The following is a 20145-nucleotide window of genomic DNA, read 5'->3' on the forward strand; positions in this document are numbered from 1 at the left end:
AACCTATAAGGCTATAATATTAATTTTAATGAGTCCCAATGGGTTTTGCACATGCCAAACACATGCAAGTCCAAAGCTTCTCTTAAAACATGATCAACCTTTTTACATATCACTATTATGGGCTTGAGTTTAGATACAACACAAAAATACACCATCTCTAATAACTTCGTTAGAATCAATTCCTTGCTTAAAGAAGCTCAAGACGAGTCTATTAAGCATTTGTTGGTCTTTCTTTGCACGATTCTTCGTCATAGGTCCAATTGGCAGCTCCAATAGATCCCTCATGCTTCTAATACTAGGCTCCTTAACTCCGAGCTCTTTTGTTCCATGCTCTTGTGCTTTTGATATCACATATACTCTCTGACCGATGCATCTCTTAATCATTGACCAATCAGAAGCTCTGTCTAAATAACAATCTATTGAGTGCATTCTTCCAAATCAGAGTCAAGCTCAGTAGGCTGTATTACTCATTGATCTGAACTTGCTTCTGACTTTGAATTATGCCTCTGTGCTAAGCAAACAGAAACACGTCAAGTGAGTAAATTAGAAAAAAGGTTAAAATTAACTAATGGTTCCATTCACCCCCTATTTGGAACCAATCTTACCTCACAAGGGACCAACAGTAGCATATTCTCTGACTCCGATTTAGGCTTTTCCATTTCTATTCCTGAATCATTGATAAATACCATTGACAAAACCCTATAAATACCATTGAAATAGGATTGATGAACTAAAAGGAGTGACATTTAAGAGAATGAGATTCTAGAATCTTTAATCACGAGCCTCGCTTATTTCGTCCCTGTAACCGATAATGACCAAAATCAACATTGACATACCCAGGAAAGGAAAAACATCCATATTAGAGTAAAAGATAATTAAAAAATAGTACTCAGTTCATAAACCTGAAAAAAATCTAGATGATGAACTACGAAGGGTATAGAACGAGCAACTAGAACAACATAGAAAATTAAAACAATGAAGACGGAGTAAAAAGTCACGAATTGCGATTTTTTTAAGAATTCATAAGTTCCAAATGGGGCTATCAAATCACACAACTCAGTTTAATGATTCATGAATAGAAACAAAAAAGCATACATCGGAGTCGGAGAAGATGCTACTATTGTTGGTTGATGAGATAAAGAAGATAGATTAAAGAAAGATGTGAGAGAAGGAGGAGATTGTGAGTTTGATTTTTGGTTCTTATTTTGGGGTTTGTTTATGATAATTAGATATTAAGGGGGTTAATTTCTAAAATAATTAAATATAAAGACAAAACTCTTTGCCCTTTGACTTTTTTTAATACCGTTAGTCAATTTGGACCGTGTTTGCTAACGGAACTAGCCTCAATGTACCTTTTATCTTATTGAAAAATCCAACAAAAGACATGGATCCTTACGTAACCTCATTAATTTCTTTCCTATTATGAAAAATCACAAGGCTTTTGAAGTTGGGGAAAATAAGAAAACTTCAACCAATTGTTTTTTGATAAAGAATATAGAATCCATGAAATACAAGACCATCTGTTTCATTCCGCTTCTCATATTCTTCATAGTTAACATCATTAGGTTCAGTGTCTTTAAGCTCACAAGTAGCTTTTCTATCAACATTTAGTGCTATTAACATTTACCTCATCCAGGAAATATAATTGTTGCTGTTGAATTCGACCATAATTTTCAAGAGTTTTTTTATTCTGACAAAAATAAATTAATTAAGGAAATTAGATCCCAAAAAAATATTCAAATCAAGGAATTAAATTAAAATTGATTTAAGCTAACATGTTTGTTAAATGATTAAATAGATTAGCTTTAGATCAATGCAAAAACAAAAGGCCTTATAAAAGCCAAAGGCCCAAAGGCTAACTTCTGGAACCCAAAGTAAAAGCCCAAAGCAAAAGAGATGGACAGCTGACGTTGACCTTATCACATCACACGTATTCCCCAAACTGGTAACAAGTATACGCTACAACAACCTTATCCCCTCAACGTCTCTTTACACATACCTAAGATAAAAAGTTGGTAGACTGCACGTCTGCTGTTTCAGAAGCGCGACTCAAGACAGAAGAGCCCATCCTTTTGCAATGGAAATTTTTTGAACAAAAGGACACAGAAGTCAGAAGCTGATGTTGACATGTGCTGTTTCCCTCCAAACGGCTAGTTTAAAATTCAAACGGAACTTCTGTCCAACCTCTACTATAAATAGCAAGAGACATGCTTATTGTGAACTTGACGAAATCATAAGCTGCAAAAAGAGATCAAAACTTCCAAGTGTTCTTAGAGAAATATTTGTTATACACAATCATTGTAATATTTTTGTTCGTCCAAAAAGAGATTTAGATCTTCATTGTGTTCTATATTAGAACTACTTTTTGTTCATAGTATTTCAGAAGCTCTGTTGTTTGCTTTGGTTATAGGCAAACAACTGAGAAATAGATAGCTGAGTGAAATTGTAAAGGAAGGTACTTTACAGAGGCTTTGTCTATTGTATAAAGGTTTGTGCTCTACCCGTGAAAGATGTTGAAACACAATTTTTCAAGAGTTTTTGATTCTGACAAAAATAATTTAATAGAACCCCAAAATTCAATTAAACAATGAAATCTTAAGTTTAAATTAATTGTTATTCACTAACATGTTTGTTGAGTATATTAATGAACTTAAGTGCAAGCAAATTAAATGGGCTTGAGAAATAAAGAAGCCTGAACAGCTTCTAGAGGTCTCAACAAATCCAAAATCCCATAAAGCAAAATAGATGGACAGCCAGCAATGTACTCATGTTCCCAAGACCTGATAAGAAATACAACGCTACAGAAGGAGTGTCCCCTCACCGTACCTCTGTCACAACCACAGTAAAAAAGGTTGCAAAAAACCACGGCTCAAGACAGTCGAGCCTTTGGGTGTGCATCAGAAATTTTTGCCTAAAGGATAAAAGGTGCCAGAAGATGATGTGATAGGCTCTATTTGATCAAACTGGCTATTTCAAAATCAAACGGATCTTTTGCCAGCCTCTCCTATAAATACCTGATGCGCCTCCGTTAAGAAGGCTCACTAAAGGATAAGTGTACCCCGTCGTTATCAAGTAATAAAATCTGGACAAGTCCAGGTATCGAATCCACAGGATTTATTTACTACAAGTATCGAGCTACTTGGTCTCAGGTGTTATCTAGGCTGTGTGGGTTTTGAGTTTGTTTTGATTAAGTTAACCTACTCCTAGTTGAATTACTCTACTCATAGCTAAGTTATTCTAATTCTAATTAAGTTAAACTACTCCTAGGTGATCTTTTACCAATGTAATTACCCGAAGGGGCATGAGGTGATACGATAATAATGAGAATAGATTGTTTAGACAACGGAATTAAAACCTAATCTAAGTCACTTGTGTCCGAGGCGATTAACCCTACCTATCCTCCTGAGGTCCCTAGTTCGTGATTCCCTTGTAAGGCTGAAACTAGCTCTAAGGCTCAGCAATTTGGGCTTAATCTTCTATAGGGTCGTCAATCCTATAGGCACTGACTAGGTCAGATTCAGCTCGCAATATGTGCCAACTTAATTTTGGGATTATCGAATGAGTTAAACCAATCAGACAAAGCGTAAGACAAAGAATTAAGCAATAAAACAATTGAATAAACGAAACTATAACATATATTAAAGATGGAAAGTATTATCACGAAGATACAATGAGCCTAGGATTCATAACATGGATCAGAGGCTAGACGGAATATAAAAGAAGAAAAATCTCTTTCAGGGAACCTGTCTACCAATGCAGGCGTCTTCCTAGGACTTAAGGATGGAACTTGAGAAATCCTCGATGAACGGAGCTTCGGAGGTGTCTTCAATGGAGGTTGAAGGAGATGGAGGAGGTGGAGAGGATTTCTCAAGGTGGAAGCTAGGGTTTTTACAAAGATAAAAGATATCTAATTTACAATTGAAAAGTTCTATTTATAGATGCGGTTCGGGCCCTCTTTCGGACCTAATTCGTATCGTTTTGCAGGTGGGAAGTCGTGGGGTCAATCGTGACTTCGTGGGGCTGAGAATCAGTCTTTTGACTGATTCCCGCAGGGCAGCTCACCGAGCTGGCGCTAGCTCGCCCGAGCGGGCCCTTGAGCCAGCTCGTCGAGCTGGCGTCCAGGGGCCAGCTCGCCCGAGCAGCGCCTGGGCAGCTCGCCGAGCAGCGCCTGGGCTGCGCGCCGAGCAACGCCTGGGCTGCTCGCCGAAGCCTAATTCACCGAGCGACTGCCGGGGGTCCCCGAGACGCGATTTTTGCCTGAAATTGATCATGTTTTAACCTGCACACGCACATAAACTCCAAACAACATTAGTTCCGAGGCTAAATTGACCCGCCAATCGCTCATTTTGAGTAAACACTCCGTTTGGTGCGACTTTTGGCGGATCAATTAGCTGTAAAAGATAATGGAAATTTAAGGTGCATGCTATTTTGGCCATATTTGCCTAAAATAACCAGAAAACGAGCCTAAACAACGAAAAGTAAATAAAACATTTCCAATTTCTAACTAACTCACACAAAAGCATATAAATGCGAGAATTGCTCGCTTATTCATGAAATAACGCTAAAAACCGTCCTAAAACCGTACCCAAAGATAGGGGTTTTTGACCCCTATCAATACCATGCCATACGCTCCACTTGATGCCGACGAAATTCATAAGCTATCAAGAGAGATCAAATTCTTCAAAAGAGCTAGAGCAATATTCAAATACACAAGTCATTGTTCATATTTGTGTTCGTCCAAAAATATTATTTAGATCTTCATTGTGTTCTTTAAAAGAAATATCTTTGTTCATAATATTATTTCAAAAGCTCTATTGTTTGCTTCGGTCATAGGCAAGCAATAGAAATATAGATAGTTGAGAGATTGTAGAGGAAGGTACTTTACAAATGCTCTATCTATTTGTATAAAGGTTTGTGCTCTACCCGTGAAAGAGTGCTTTAGTGGATTAAAGCTCAAAAGAAGGTATTTTGGGGACTGGGCGTAGGCTAGAGGCCGAACCAGGATAAATCTGCTGAGTAACTATTTTCTAATCTCTAACCCATTGCTTCTGATTATTTATGCTGTATATCTGGTCTCCTATAATTGCTAAATTGTTTCTGTTGCATTATTGTTTATTAAAGCACTACACACCTTAAACAGAAGCTCTGTCAAACTAGAAAGGCATTCTCAAGTATAATAGTTAATATCAGAACTGTCCGTTTAGATAGTCTACTCTGATTATTGTGAATCAGCATCTGATATTAATTACCTTGCCTCTGTGTCTGATAAAGCTGTGCCAAGCCAAGTGAGAAAATTATAAATCATTAAAAATTGCCTAATAGTTCCATTCACCCTCCTTTTGGAACTAATATTACTTCACTAGGGACTAACAAAAGAGTGCTTTAGTGGATTAAAGCTTAGAAGAAGGTATTTTAAGGGTTGGACTAGGCCAGAGGCCGAACTAGTATAAATTTGCTGAGTAACTATTTCCTAACTCTGCCTTTTACTGCTTCTGATTATTTTTGCTCTAACACATTTATCTTCTATATATTGGCTCTGACTCATTAAGGCGCAAACTTTAATCACTGCTTAGTCAGAAGCTCTGTCCAATTAACAAACTATTGAGTGCACTCTTCCAAATCAGAATCAAGCTCAGTAGACTATATTTGCCGCTGACTTGAAGTTGCTTCTGACTTTGAATTCTGCCTCTGTGCTAAGCAAACAGAAACACACCAAGTGAGTAGAAAAGAAACAGGTTAAAAATAACCAATAGTTCTATTCACCCCGCTTTGGAACTAATCTTACCTCACAAGGGACCAATAGTTGCCACTCAATGAATTACTTATATAAAAATTAAGCCTAAATTTTTATGTCCTTAATGTGACTGAATTACTTATAAAGATTAAGCCTGAATTCTCATGTCCCTGATGTGATCGTATTGAATTAGAAGATTTGTTATTGCTAGTATGCAGATCACTATCATGAGATATTCCTCGGGAATTTTGATTTTTACTTGGTGTATTATTTGTTGGTCCCTAGTGAGATAATATTAGTTCCAAAGGGGGAGGGGGTGAATGGAACTATTGGGTAATTTTACCTTTTTATAAAATTCTCACTTGGTTGGCACAAAGTTGCTTTGAATGCAAAATAATTAGTATCAGAGGCTGGCTTAAGATAGACAGAGTGATCTATCCAGTCTAGCAGTTCTGATCTTAACTATCAGCTTCTGAGGTTGGCGTTGAACTTATCAAAGGTCTGTTCACAATGTGCTATACTTAAATGAATAAATAATGAGATAGAGGCAGTTATGCAGTTTATATGAGATCAGATATAGCACATGAATAATCAGAGGCAGCAGATCAGAGATTAGAAAAATAGTTACTCAGCAGACTTATCCTGGTTCGGCCTCTAGCATACGTCCAGTCCCAAGAATACATTCTTCTGGGTTTTAATCCACTAGAGCACTCTTTCAGAGGTAGAGCACAAACCTTGTACAAATAATTAGAGCCTTAGTAGAGTACCTTCCTCTACAATCACTCAACTATCTATACTTCTATTGCTTGCTTATTACCGAAGCAAACAACAGAGCTCTTGATGAAAAATATTATGAACAATAATTTTTCTTTTACAAGAAATACAATGAAGATCTAAACAATACCATTGGACGAATAAAATAAGAACAATGCTTGAATATTTGAATATTGTGTTTTGCTTTTGAAGATTAATTTCACTTGAGAGTTTTTGGATTTCGTCAACAGCAAATGGAGCTCCTTGCATGGTATTTATAGGAGAGTCAGGCAAGAGATCCGTTTGAATTTGAAATAGCCGTTCTGAGCAAACATAGCCTGTCTTATCAGCTTCTGACATCTTTTTGTCTTTTGTACGAAAAGTTCTGCTACACGTTCAGAGGACCCTTTTCTCTTGAGCCGTGGTTTTCTGCAATCTTCTTGACTGAGGTTGTGACATAGGTATGTTGAGGGGACATGTCTGCTGTAGCAGTCTCCTTCTTGTCAGCTCTTGGGAATAGACGTTGCCAGTTGTCCATCCGTGTGCTTGTGGGCTTCTTGAAATATTAGGGCCTCTAGATTGTATCTATTGGGTTTCCTTTTCTCTAGCCCATTCCTTTTGCTTATACTTAAATTCATTTGAAGAAACACTTAACAAACTTGTTAGTGAATAACAATTGAATTTAAACCTAAGATTTTAATATTAACTCAATTTTGGGTTTCTGATTTTAAATTATTTTTGTCAGAATAAAAAACTCTTAGAAAATTGTGTTTCAACATTATTTCCCATGGATTCCCCATATTCCACTTCAACTTCATCTTCAATGTGAAAAGCTACATCCAAGTAACCCAAGTAACTTCTTCTTTTCGAAGAAATTCTCAAATCAATTTGAGAAAAATCAATACAATTTTTTTAAGAATAACAAAATGAAGATTTCTTTAACAAGCCTCGATACCATGAAAAATGAACAAGGATCAAGAAAACATTAATCATAAATGCATAAAGGAATAATAGTCTTCATATGCCGCATAAACATAACATTTTACAACTTCTTAACAAAGTAAAAAAGAAAACTATTTCTTCCCGCCAACTTGTTGAAGTTTATGGTGATTGATAGGGGTATTTTACCCCTATCTTTTAGCGTGGTTTACGGTTTATTTTCGAGCTAAATAAATAAGTTTAATTACAAAAATATTACGTTTTAATAAAATAATGAAATAAAAATAAAAACCGAGCTTTCGGGTAATTTCCGCTATTTTTAGTTAAATTTAGGGAATAAACGTCAAGCTAACTCGACTCGTGAGAAGTGTATTTCGCAGGTACAAAAATACAATACACGTAGGGCGTATTCCCATCCACGCGGGACGTGTAGGCAGGCGTGTCAGAAATGATTGATCAATCCTGAACCACCACATGGAATCTACTCAGCACACGCAGGGCGTGTCAACCACCACGCAGGGCGTAGGACATCTGTCAGAAAATGATTAACCCAATCCTGAAAGTCAGACTGCATTGTCCCCTAAGTCAACTATCAATACGCAGGGCGTGTTTTGGGATACGCAGGGCGTACATAGGGTAATTCGAGCAATAAAATGCCAGGAGCTCAAACACGCAGGGCGTATAGCAAGACACGCAGGGCGTCTCCTCCCATACGCAGGGCGTGCCCTGAGAATTCTGCACCAAATAATGTACCTCTATGATTGTACTTTGTGAAATTACCACTCCACCCCTAGCTTGATGTATAAATAGGAGTGACTAGCACTCATTTTAGTATCTAGACTTGGCTATAGAGTTTAGACATTCAGATTTTGTATAGCTTTATTCTATCACCTTGAGAGCTTGTTTGTATATCCCGTCATTCCATCAAGTTCCGCTCCATCATTCGTCACCAAGCTCGAGAGTTCCACCTCCAAGTCCTAAGAGACGGCTTTGAGTCCGGTTAGCTAGTTCCAAGGGCGGATTTTCCCTTTTTACTTGCTAATTAGCTTGTACTCTTCCTATGTACTAGGCTTGGTTGTATTTCATCTAAACACTTTCCATATTTATAATTTATGGTTTATAATCTCTATTTCCCTTTACGTGTTAATGTTTATTGCTTGTTTTGATATTGATAATTGATTATTGTGTAGGAGCACGCGATTACCGCCGCCATCCGGGCTATCTTTAGGGAATTATATAGGTGTTGCCTTACCGGAAGTGACAAACCGGAAACCGTAGGAATTGACAAGCCACGAAACTTACGGGCCCTAATTTCTAGTTCCCCCCGCATTAGACACGCCTTGACTAGGAATCACGTAGTCTAAGTACTTCACGGGTCGGTCTTACTACACTTGGTCATCTTTGCAAGAATAAACCATTATCCGTATACAATTAGAGTCGTTATTTATCGTGGTTATAACTTATCATACACGCCCCGCTTCATAGAGTTTTAGCTACACGAATCTGTGTCGCCAATAGTTAGGAATAGTGTGTAGTTGTGTCTTACTTTACCCCAAAGTAATCACCGCTTAAATAACATACGAAACCGAGTCGTCTAATACTTGTAATTATAAATCCCGTGGATTCGATACCCGGTCTTAACCGGATTATTACTTGATAAGACGGGGTACACTTGCCCCTAAGTAGTCGTAGCGTCTAAGTAGAGTCAAAGAGCAATTTGTAAAGACCATATCCATAGACATAGCACATTCACCGCAATACACATTTAGTCGTCGTAAGAAACTCTACCACTAGATCCTACGCGCTATCAGTGATCAGCTACGTCTGTCCTATGTTAATTTGTTGCTCTTCCTTTCCTTTTTTCCAACAAAATCTCAAAAAACGACGAAAAAGGAAAAGAGCCAAATAGAATGCCTAACCGATAAAGATAACAAGACAAGAGCAACCCATATAAAGTTATTCAACAAATTCGGGAGATTACTACCAAAAAAGCTCAGAAAAAGCATTGGACGCCTTATGCGTAAACAAATTTGAGATTTGAAATTTCGTTCTCAATATCTTAGGGAAAAACATCGACTTTCCCTAAAACGCTCCATTGGATCTATCCGGTTTGATTTCCCCCTTAGAACTTGAGTTGACTTGAAAGAAAAAAACAAAATGATTTTAAATAATTGAGTAGTATATTGAATCATATTTTTGAATGTAAACAAAAATAAATAAAAAGAGAAAAGAATATAAAAAAGGGAAAACCTGAAAACGACCATTTATTGATATAAATGGATTTGGTAATGGAGAGGTCCACATATCTCAAATGGACTCTCTTTCTCTGATTTAGCAATTTTGCACAGTTTATTGATCTAATCTAACCGATAACGTTGGATTAAATAAAAACATCATATGCCAAAATAAAAATCCCAACTTTACGTTTTTCTTGCTGTGGTTAATACAAATTTCCCATTTTTGTTTAAATTATTTTTCTTTAATCCTCTAAATTCTGATGGGTTCCATTTACGGTCTGTGAGAGAGTGTTAAAGGAGGTTGCTTTGGCCACTTGTGCTTTCTCTTTCTCTTTCTCTCTCTATCTGGCCCATACTAATTGAGAAAAAGGAAAAGGGGGAAACGAAAAAGCTTTTCGGAGCACTGCTTCTCCTTCAAGTCTCCTGTAAGTATCAAACATTCTAGGGTATTTTGAAATTTCCCCAATTTTATTTTGTAATTTGGGGTTTTTTTTTTGTTTTGCTTCATTTTAATCTCTTCCTTGTTTGATTCATTGTTTATTTCATTCAATTCCGGTGAATTTTCGTGTAGTAATGCTATTTTGTTGTTTTGATCGAATCCAGATCCTATCCCTCTCTGATTGAGCTGTGTCAGCTGTTTTTTGGGGTATAATACTGGAAAAGGAAGAGTTTTCTGGTATGAGTGATTAGAGGAGCAGTTCTTGGGTGTTCTTGAATTTGAGGTCAAAAGGTCTCAATTTGCTGTTCTGGTTTTTTTTTTTATAAGATGAAAAAAGCTTGTGGACGATTCTGTAATTGGTGCTTAAATTGATGCATCTTGGTTTCTGTAGATATGAAGTTGGTTTGATTATCCTGTTGTTTGATATGGATCTTTGATTTTGAAGTTGAAAATCTGTTGTTTTGATCTTGAAAACAACTGGGTTGGAGGTGTTTTTTTATGGTTGTATATAGAATTTTGAGTAATGTTCAAACAGATACTTGGTAGGCTTCCAAGGAAGCCGTCGAAATCGTCTGACAATCGCGAAATTGGCAGTCAGTCTGCTCTTTCTTCAAATAGTTCATCTAGAAGCAATAATCTCGGTAATGATTTGTCTGGAGGAGCTGTAAACAATTCGTCGAATTCGCTTTCTGATTCTGCTCAACATTTAGGTTATAATCATGGAAGTAAGGTTGTAAATCCGAAACTAAATAGCAATTCAGTAGTTGCTCCTTACGAGGCATTGCCGGGTTTTAGGGATGTCCCTAGCTCTGAGAAGCATAATTTGTTTATTAGAAAGCTTAACTTATGTTGTGTGGTGTTTGATTTCACTGATCCGACTAAGAATTTGAAAGAAAAGGACGTTAAGCGGCAGACGTTGGTTGAACTCGTGGATTATGTTACTTCTGCAAACGGGAAGTTCACCGAAACTGTTATGCAAGAAGCTATAAAGATGGTATCGTTGAACTTGTTTCGGCCGTTAACTCCACAACCACGTGAAAATAAGACTTTGGAAGCCTTTGATATGGAAGAGGAGGAAGCGTTAATGGATCCTTCGTGGCCTCACTTGCAAATTGTTTATGAATTCTTTCTGAGATTCGTTGCATCGCCTGAGACAGATGCAAAGTTGGCGAAGAGATACGTTGATCACTCGTTTGTTCTGAAGTTGTTAGATCTCTTTGACTCTGAGGATCCAAGGGAAAGGGAGTACCTGAAGACGATTCTACATCGCATCTATGGAAAGTTTATGGTGCACCGCCCGTTTATCAGGAAGGCTATCAACAACATATTCTTCCGTTTTATTTTTGAAACGGAAAAACATAACGGGAGTGCCGAGCTTTTAGAGGTTTTAGGGAGTATAATCAATGGTTTTGCTCTGCCACTAAAAGAAGAACATAAATTGTTCCTTGTTCGGGCGCTAATCCCCCTTCATAAACCGAAATGCTTACCGATGTATCATCAGCAGTTATGCTACTGTATTACGCAGTTTGTCGAGAAAGACTGCAAGCTTGCAGATGCTGTTATAAGGGGTTTATTAAAGTATTGGCCGGTGACTAATAGTTCTAAGGAGGTCATGTTCTTAAGCGAGCTCGAAGAGGTCTTGGAGGCAACCCAACAGGCCGAGTTTCAAAGGTGTATGGTGCCACTTTTCCGTCAAATTGCTCGTTGTTTGAGCAGTTCACACTTCCAGGTAATACTTAAATAATATCTTTTGCAATTTAATCTTTAATATATTACCTAATGCATATACTTGCTCGTGATGGAAGTTCGATTTTGATTTCGTTTTCCGATATGATATCGTAGATGAATTTCCATGTGTGGTGCTAAGCTTGATAACTTTGATGATATGCAAAAGCCTAATACATTACCAACTCCCTGAACTTGTCCAAAACAGTAGATTGACTCCCTGAACTTTGCAAGTGTTTCACCAGCTCCCTAAACTTGCTTATTTCGTATCACCAGCTCCCTAAACTTGTCCGTAAAAGTAGATCAGCTCCTGGAACTTTGCAAGTGTCTCGCCAACTCCCTAAACTTGCTTATTCTGTAACAACTAAATACAAAAACTTATTAAGAGCTAATCCACTTTTATGGACAAGTTTAGGGAGCTGGTGATACGAAATAAGCAAATTTAGGGAGCTGGTGAGACACTTTCAAAGTTTAGGGAGCCAATCTACTATTTTGGACAAGTTCAGGGAGTTGGTGATGTATTAAGCCGTGTGCAAATAACCTCAATTATGAGTGAATAGAGAATTTTAGGGCTGGCATTAATTTGATTTTGCCGGATCATCTGCATCATGTACTGCATACGTTTTGGTCCATTGGATCGGGAAATTGAAAATACTCTGATGCTGTCTTTAGCCACTAGAAACGATTTAATAGCAACATATTTGCAGTCATGGCTTCTGAATACCTTAAAAATCTAATTTCCAATCAATAGAAAAGAACAATAATTACTAATGTTGCTCGGGTCGAGTTTAGAGTCTGAAATAAGGTGGTATGGTATGGTGTGACGACCCAGTCCTGAGCAAGGAGCGGCTCCTAAGGATGGCGATGGGCCCACTTCCGCAAGTCAACCCTCCCAAAAAGCCATATATTAGTTTTATGACCAAAAGACATAAATTTTTAAGATAACAATTGTGTGACTTCTGGTGACTTATCCTTCCCTATTCTAGTCCTTTTCAAACTCAATCTAGTAAGACAAAATAAGTATGAAATATTATTGAGTAAAATGACAAAATGTCCATATGTGATACTTGTCTGACTTCTGTGTTGTCCGTTTCACTTGCGAAGTTATTAAGCCTTTTTTTTCGGTCATTTTTCAATCAGCAAAATTTGAAATTTAGCTGTTATTTTTCAGCTAATTGCATAATTGTCTCTCAAATATTATGTCCCAACGAGTTCTTGAGTCGTAATGTTTTTTTTTCCCAATGTATTATTGCTGTGAGGGCGAGCCTTGGCGTAATGGTAAACGTTGTTGTCGTGTGACCAAGAGGTCACAGGTTCGAGTCTTAGGAGCGGCCTCTTGCCAAATAAATTGGCAGGGGAAGGCTTGCCCAGTACACCCTTGTGGTGGGACCCCCTCCCCGGACCCTCGCTCAGCGGGGACGCGTAGTGCGACCGGGCCGCCCTTTAATGTATTATTGCTGTGAATATCTTCGCTTCCGTTTTGTCCGTGAAGTTTGGTGTTACTTACAGGCTGCATAACTCATTGCATTTGGTCAGTTTTTAATGTAATGTTTGATCTGAGAACATGTGATTTGGAAGTAAAATTTTGTTTCCTAATGGGGCTGGTAATGAATTAATAGCTCGGATAAATGGTCAATTTGCGTCAGAATGAACTCTCAGAATCAATTTAGTGCAGAACTTGACATTTTGGGTAAAAATAGTCCAAAAATGACACTTGTTAGCATATGATTCGTGGTTTTTGTTGACACGTGTCAATTTATGATGCTGATGCGTGTCATTTTGGACTAATTTGTTAAACGCCAAGTTGTAGACTAAATGGATTAGTAAAAAGAGATGGATTGGTCTGCAGTTTTGACATTTTTAGGTCAAATTAGTCCAAAAATGACGCTTGGCGCCTCTTTAACTGTCCAATTACATAATAACAACTGATGGGGGTTGAGTTCCTATGTCGAGTGGACAATCTCCGATACGTCTACTCGCCCTTCTCGTGGAGATTGAATGGCCTAGATATTATTGTTCTTGTTCTCAACTATGTCAAGTTGTGTTCTTGATGACTGATCTATGTCTTCAGGTAGCAGAAAGGGCTTTGTACTTGTGGAACAACGACCACATCGAGAATTTGATCAAACAAAATCGAAAAGTTATACTGCCAATTATCTTCCCTGCCTTGGAAAAGAATGGACGTAACCATTGGAATCCCGTGGTCCAGAGCTTAACAGTTAACGTCCGCAAAGTCTTCGCTGACAATGATCCCGAGCTGTTCGAAGAATGTTCAAGACAGTTCGAAGAAGACGAAACAAAAGCAGAAGATATCAAGTCGAAACACGACATGACATGGAAGCGCTTAGAAGAGATCGCTGCAACAAAAGCTACAAGTAGTGAAGCAGTGCTGCTTCCCCATACCGCACCTGCTGTAACATCTTCGGGCTAGAGATGGTTCAGTATTCTGTAAAAAAAGTATTCAATTTTATTGATTGGTCTAGAAGCCGAAAGAAAGATGATCATTATCCTTTTACAAACCCGAAACACGTCCAAAATTTGTTCTTTTTGCTGCAGTACGAAGCGTTTTTGCTCGCGAGGGCGGTAGAAGGGATCTTCCACCATTATTGAAGGGATGAGATTTAGCGAAGCCAGCTACTTCGGCCTTTTTTCTTTTTTCTATAATAGTTGCTGATATTCTAGTGTCTCAAGGGAGAACTTATTGGGAACACCAGGTGTTCCCAACACCCTATGGGGATTGCGCTATGTGGCGCAAAATGCCATGTGGCGCAATCCCAGTGGAGGCGTTGGGAACACCCCGTGTTCCCAATAAAATCCGGTTTCGAGGAGCTATAAACCACAGGTACTTAAAGCACTGAGTATTTATTTTTAATTGGTTTTACTGTAATTGCTAAATTTCTTGACATCATTTGATTTTTATGTGTTGTATAATATAATATAGTTACTACAGTATATACCAATATGTATTTATTTTTGTAAAAATGAAACCTTTTGTGTTTCGGCTTCATCGTCGGAGTGGACTTATCGATCTGTCTTCATCGGTATCTTTCGGCAAAGACCTTAGATTTGGGTAAGGCAGCTCAATTCTGTTATAGCTCAATTATACTTGATCTAAATTTTAAGAGACATGTATCACATTGTGTTACAAAAGAATTTTATTATATTTCCAGAGTAACGCACTCGCGGGCACGGGACGAACCGCGCAGCGCCTCCCGTGTTCCTAGCACGCCGGTTCGGCTGCTCTGGCCCACGGGACGGGGCTCATGCTCTCGGATGCGGAACGTTGGACGGGCGGAGGGATTCGGTTTCCTCACCACGCTCGTAGTCCCTCGATCAATCATCAGTCAATTGATATCGGGTAAGATGTGTAAACATGAAAGAAGAGAAAAGCTAGTTCGAACGAGTCCACATCTCCAACTTACGGTAACACGGACGCCAATTTTTAGATGGACAATTATAAGGTTTTCACATGTAAACATTATGGACGAGAAGGACTCTCGTTCGAAGGAGGCCAATCTCCAACTTATGTAACATGGGCACCCAACTCTTAGATGGACAGGTATAAAGTTTCCACTTCTTAACCTAGTAAAAAGAGGGCTAAAGAGCTTTATCAAAAAAAAAAAAAAACTGCTATATGGTAGATCTGTTCATGAACCCGATGGTCCGTCCAGTCCGTCCAAGCCCATAAACAATGGGATGGGCTTGATCAAATTAAATTTCTATTTAGCTCGGTCCGGTCCAAGCCCGAATATATCCATTAATTTATGGGTTGGGCTTGAGATCTATTGTAAAAGCCCGTTTCAACCTGACCCGCAAAATTCAGGGAGCCAATCTACTATTTTGGACAAGTTTAGGGAGCTAGTGATGTATTAGGCCATTTTAATAAAATTGATAAAGTGTAATTATCATTACAATATGCATATTTAGTTAAATACAATTTTCATGTTTTTCACGTTTTTCTGTTTTTTCTTTCATTTTTTATATTTTTTTGTTTTTTTTTCGTGTTTTCTGTTTTTTTTTTGCGTTTTTCGTTGTTTTTGCTTCCATTTTTGTTCTCATTTTTCGTGTTTTTCTTTCTTTTTTCGTATATTCATGTATTTTTTCGCCTTTTTCCGTTGTTTTCCTCGTTTTTACTCTTTTCCATTTTTTTCTCATTTTTCGTGTTTTTTCCCGTTTTTCGATTTTCACATTTTTTTGTATTTTTTTTCACGTCTTTCTCTTTTTCGTATTTTTTGGTTTTTATGTTTTCATGTTTTTTTCATATTTCTCCATTAGTAAGAAAAATACAAATCGTGATGGGATTCATGCCTATTTTATTCGTAATGCCAATTACATAGATTTGTAAAGAAAAATTAAGTGATGTATTTGCGATTCTATTACGACAAAAATGATAGGACTAACCAAACATGGTAATGAGCCTCCATTGTAATGGACATTCCATTACAACGCTCATTACAACGTACCCAACGGGGCCAAAAGAAAATATAAGAACATTCAATAATTACAATTTCAAAAGCTCTAAACAGGGGATAGCTCAGTTGGGATAGCGTCAGACTGAAGATCTGAAGGTCACGTGTTCGATCCACGTTCATCGCAAATTTTATTTTATATATTTTCATTCCATCAACTTATTTATATATTGGAAAATTAATATAAAATTTCAGATTTGAAAAATTATTGACAATAATGTCAAGTAATAATTTAAACAATATCGAATTAAGCAAATTATTGTTTAGATTTTATAAATTAGAGATATAACATATATTTTTTAAGGTTTAATATTTCTGAATTGAGATTTAGATTTTTTAGGGTTTAGTATTTATGAATTGAGGTTTAAAATTTATAAATTAAGACATAAAATTATATTTTGTTTGTTATTTATAAAAAATAGTGACATATAGAAAATTAAGTTTTATAAAATGATTTAATTATAATTTTATAGTTAAATATAATTTTCATGTAAAAAGGCCTTATATTTTTTTTTAGAAAAATGCTTAATACAGTAGAGACTTTTTGAACTTAGCCAAAAAGTTAATTGACTCCTATAAATCATCTCATTAGCCATATGAATTTGCTTAAAATAATTTATTGAGAAAAGTACAAAAATAAATCATGTGGTTTGAGTCATTTCTAAACATAAACTATGTGGTTTAAAAGTTGATAAACAGGTACTTTGAGATTAATTCCGTTAGCGAACATGGTCCAAAAAGACTAACATTGTTAAAAAAACTGAGGTGACATTTAAAGTCAAATTACTAGAGGGGTATTTTTGTCTTTTTATTTATTTTATTTTTAATACTTCAACTAATCAAAAAGTGACACATCACTCTTTCTCTTTTCCTCCCTAATCTCTCTCTTCCAAGAACCACCACTTCAAATGAGGAACTTTGGGGTTTCTTAGGATCTTCAGCCTCTTCATTTCTATTGCTTCGAAGTTTGCTTTTCTTACAAGAGTTCTTATCCTTACCATGAGAATATCTCGCTCGAACCATTTAATGAGGAAAAGGAGAAAATGAAAGATAGAACGAAAATAAACTTATTTTAGAAGAGCAATAACTTCTGAAATCAAATCTAGAAAGAAAAAGGACAGAAACTTGAAAGCTCTTTAGAAAAAGAAAAGTACCGAGAAAGAAAGGAGTAGTAATCATAGTGAACAAAAGAAAGGAAGATAAAGAGAGAAATCGAAAAGACCCAAGTCAGTTGAAGAGTTTCCTCATTATCACAGTCATACTCATAAATGAGCCCCAAAAAGCACGAAGTCCCAAGTCCAGTCACAATCAGACACATCAGCAATTTTGAGAGCTTAAAATAGGCGGCATCATTAAAGCTTCAAAACGATAGTTTCGAGGGATAAAAAACAAAAGATGCTCTTAGCAAAATAATTATTACAAAATAAATCCTGAAAGAATATAAATACTAAGTAGGGTGGGAGACATATGATATCATGAAAAATACATCATATGGATGACGTCATTCTCACCCTCTTTTGAGGTAAAAGGCCACGTGCAAAAATGAGCAGTCCAAGACTAAACGATAGCGGCCCAGTTGTAATAAAGTGACGTCTAACAAGGTCCAAGACCAGCAAAGGCTTTAGCCCCAATCACAAGAGAAACTTTCGGAATTTTACGAGATAAAAGATTCCTCCCAAGATTTAGACTCCTTGAATAGAAATCCTAAATTCATAAGGATTTCTAAAAAGCTGACAACAAGTTTGATGGATTATTTCTCAAATTGATCCAATTTGTGAATGTTAGAAGTAAAATTACTCTTGGATTCCAATGTTAGGTCTAAAATTACACTATTTTAGATGTTACTGTAAAATTGCTTAGGACTGTTTAGGGATATTTTTGCATCTTATCCCTATATATAATATGTACGGCATTGATATATCTGAAACCAGATATTGGGAATAAAATGAAGTGAACAAAAAAGATATTTTTCTGGACCTTAATTTGTTTCTTTAATTTTGTGTATACTCTCTCAATTCTATCAAGGAAGAGTTCATCTAGATGCATGCATTTCCCTTTTCCAGTTCTAAGTTTCCAAGATAAGATATTTGGCTTGATATCCATTAACTAAGCTATATATAATGTACATATCCTTGGATTAATATGACAATACCTATCCAAGTCCTAACATCAGGTTTCAGAATTGAAGAACCAAAGATGCAGCCTGAGATAATTTCAAGAGAGATTGTAAAACCATCATCTTCAACTCCAAATAATCACCCAACAACTCACAAACTTTCTTTCTTTGATCAGATGAGTCCTCGCTCCTATATTCCTCTACTTTTCTTCTACACAACTGATCATAATCCTAATCTGCTCAAGCTTTCCTTATCTTCTGCTCTCTCCGAATTTTATCTTCTCGCCGGAAGGATCAAAGATGATGTCTCTGTCGACTGTAATGATGATGGTGTTGAATTTCTCGAAGCAAGAATGGAATGTAATTTATCAGAAATTCTGAAAATCCCTGATTATGAAACATTGAAACTCCTGTTTCCTGATAGTTTATACTACCAAGATTCAACGTTGAGTAGTCCAGTAGTAGTTCAGGCAACGTATTTTCGGGGCGGAGCGATGTCGATTGGATTATGCCTGTCATAAGATGCTAGACATGTCAAGTACGTGTTCTTTCATCAAGAAATGGTCTGGTTTTGCTAGAAACTCGGGTGACGAAATCAATCCCGAGTTTAACATCGGATCTCTTTATCCGTCTTTCAACCTGCCAATGCTGAAACAGATGCAGCCTCCTCCTCAGAAAATGAGTAACTGCGTTTCGCGGAGGTTTGTTTTTGATCCCCAAAAGATAGCCAAACTGAAGGAAATGGTGGCGGATCAAGTACCGAATCCTACACGAGTCGAAGTAGTCGTTTCATTACTGTATAAATCAGCCATTTCTGCAAATGCTAAGGCAAGTTCATTAGGTTCTTCAAAGCCAAATCTTTTGCTCAACACAATGAACCTGAGGTCTAGGGTTTCGCCTCCTGTATCAGAAGGGAATATAGGAAATCTATCCGGGTCCTTTCATGTAATGGCTACTGAGGGGAAGGAGCTAGATTTAGGGCATATGGTGAGGGAATTCAGGGAAGAAAAAACCCGGTTTTCGAATTCGTGTAAAGCATGTAATGAGGAAGAATTATGTTCATTAGTCCTGGAAAAATTGCAAATGCTAATGAGAGGATCTTGTGAAGGGTATTTTTGTAGCAGTTGGTGCAGGTTTCCATTTTATGAAGCTGCAGATTTCGGATGGGGAAAGCCTTTTTGGGTTACTACTATTTGTTGGGGTCTGAAGAATGTAATTGCTGCGTTGGATATAAAAGGAGGTGATGGAATTGAAGCTTTTGTGAGTTTGGAAGAAAATGCCATGGCTGTGTTTGAGCTTGATGAACAACTCCTTGAGTATTGCACTATCAATCCAAGTGTCTGGGAAGTTGGTTATTTTCATTAATTAGTTTAGGAATAAGTAAATTTAGTTTTATGGTTAGTTCTATTGTAGTTTAATTTGTTGTGGAATGTAATTGCTTTCTTTTTCCTAGTTTTTAAAAAGTACTAGTTGTGTTTGATGGAACTGAAAATTAAATATGAAAAAATAAGTATGCAATTTTAGTATTGAATATTATAGGTTTAATATATCATTTGTCCCCTGAACTTATCTAAAAATGTTGATTAGCCATCTGAACTTTTATAGTGTCCCGATAGCCCTCTCAACTTGCATAAAATGTTCAGTTAGACTCTTGAATTTGCGCAAAATGTAATAAATTGATCACTCGCTTGCAAAAAAAAAGTAAGTTAAATGCGGAAGATGTATTGCAGAGT

At 36.9% G+C, this 20145-nt stretch overlaps 1 protein-coding gene and 1 pseudogene across 1 annotated transcript; both read left to right on the top strand.

Moving 5' to 3' along the window:
- Positions 1-9768: 9768 nt before the first annotated feature.
- On the top strand, positions 9769-14834 carry LOC136229177 (serine/threonine protein phosphatase 2A 57 kDa regulatory subunit B' theta isoform-like). Its single transcript, XM_066017769.1, has 3 exons — positions 9769-10088; positions 10267-11831; positions 13899-14834. Exons 2-3 carry the CDS (start codon positions 10626-10628, stop codon positions 14256-14258), a joined length of 1566 nt encoding a protein of 521 aa, XP_065873841.1. The 5' UTR covers positions 9769-10088; positions 10267-10625; the 3' UTR covers positions 14259-14834.
- Positions 14835-18438: 3604 nt separating this feature from the next.
- Positions 18439-19777, top strand: LOC136229663 (BAHD acyltransferase At5g47980-like; annotated as a pseudogene).
- Positions 19778-20145: the final 368 nt, after the last annotated feature.

Source organism: Euphorbia lathyris, chromosome 5 (genome assembly GCF_963576675.1).
Source record: "Euphorbia lathyris chromosome 5, ddEupLath1.1, whole genome shotgun sequence".
Taxonomy (NCBI): Eukaryota; Viridiplantae; Streptophyta; class Magnoliopsida; order Malpighiales; family Euphorbiaceae; genus Euphorbia; species Euphorbia lathyris.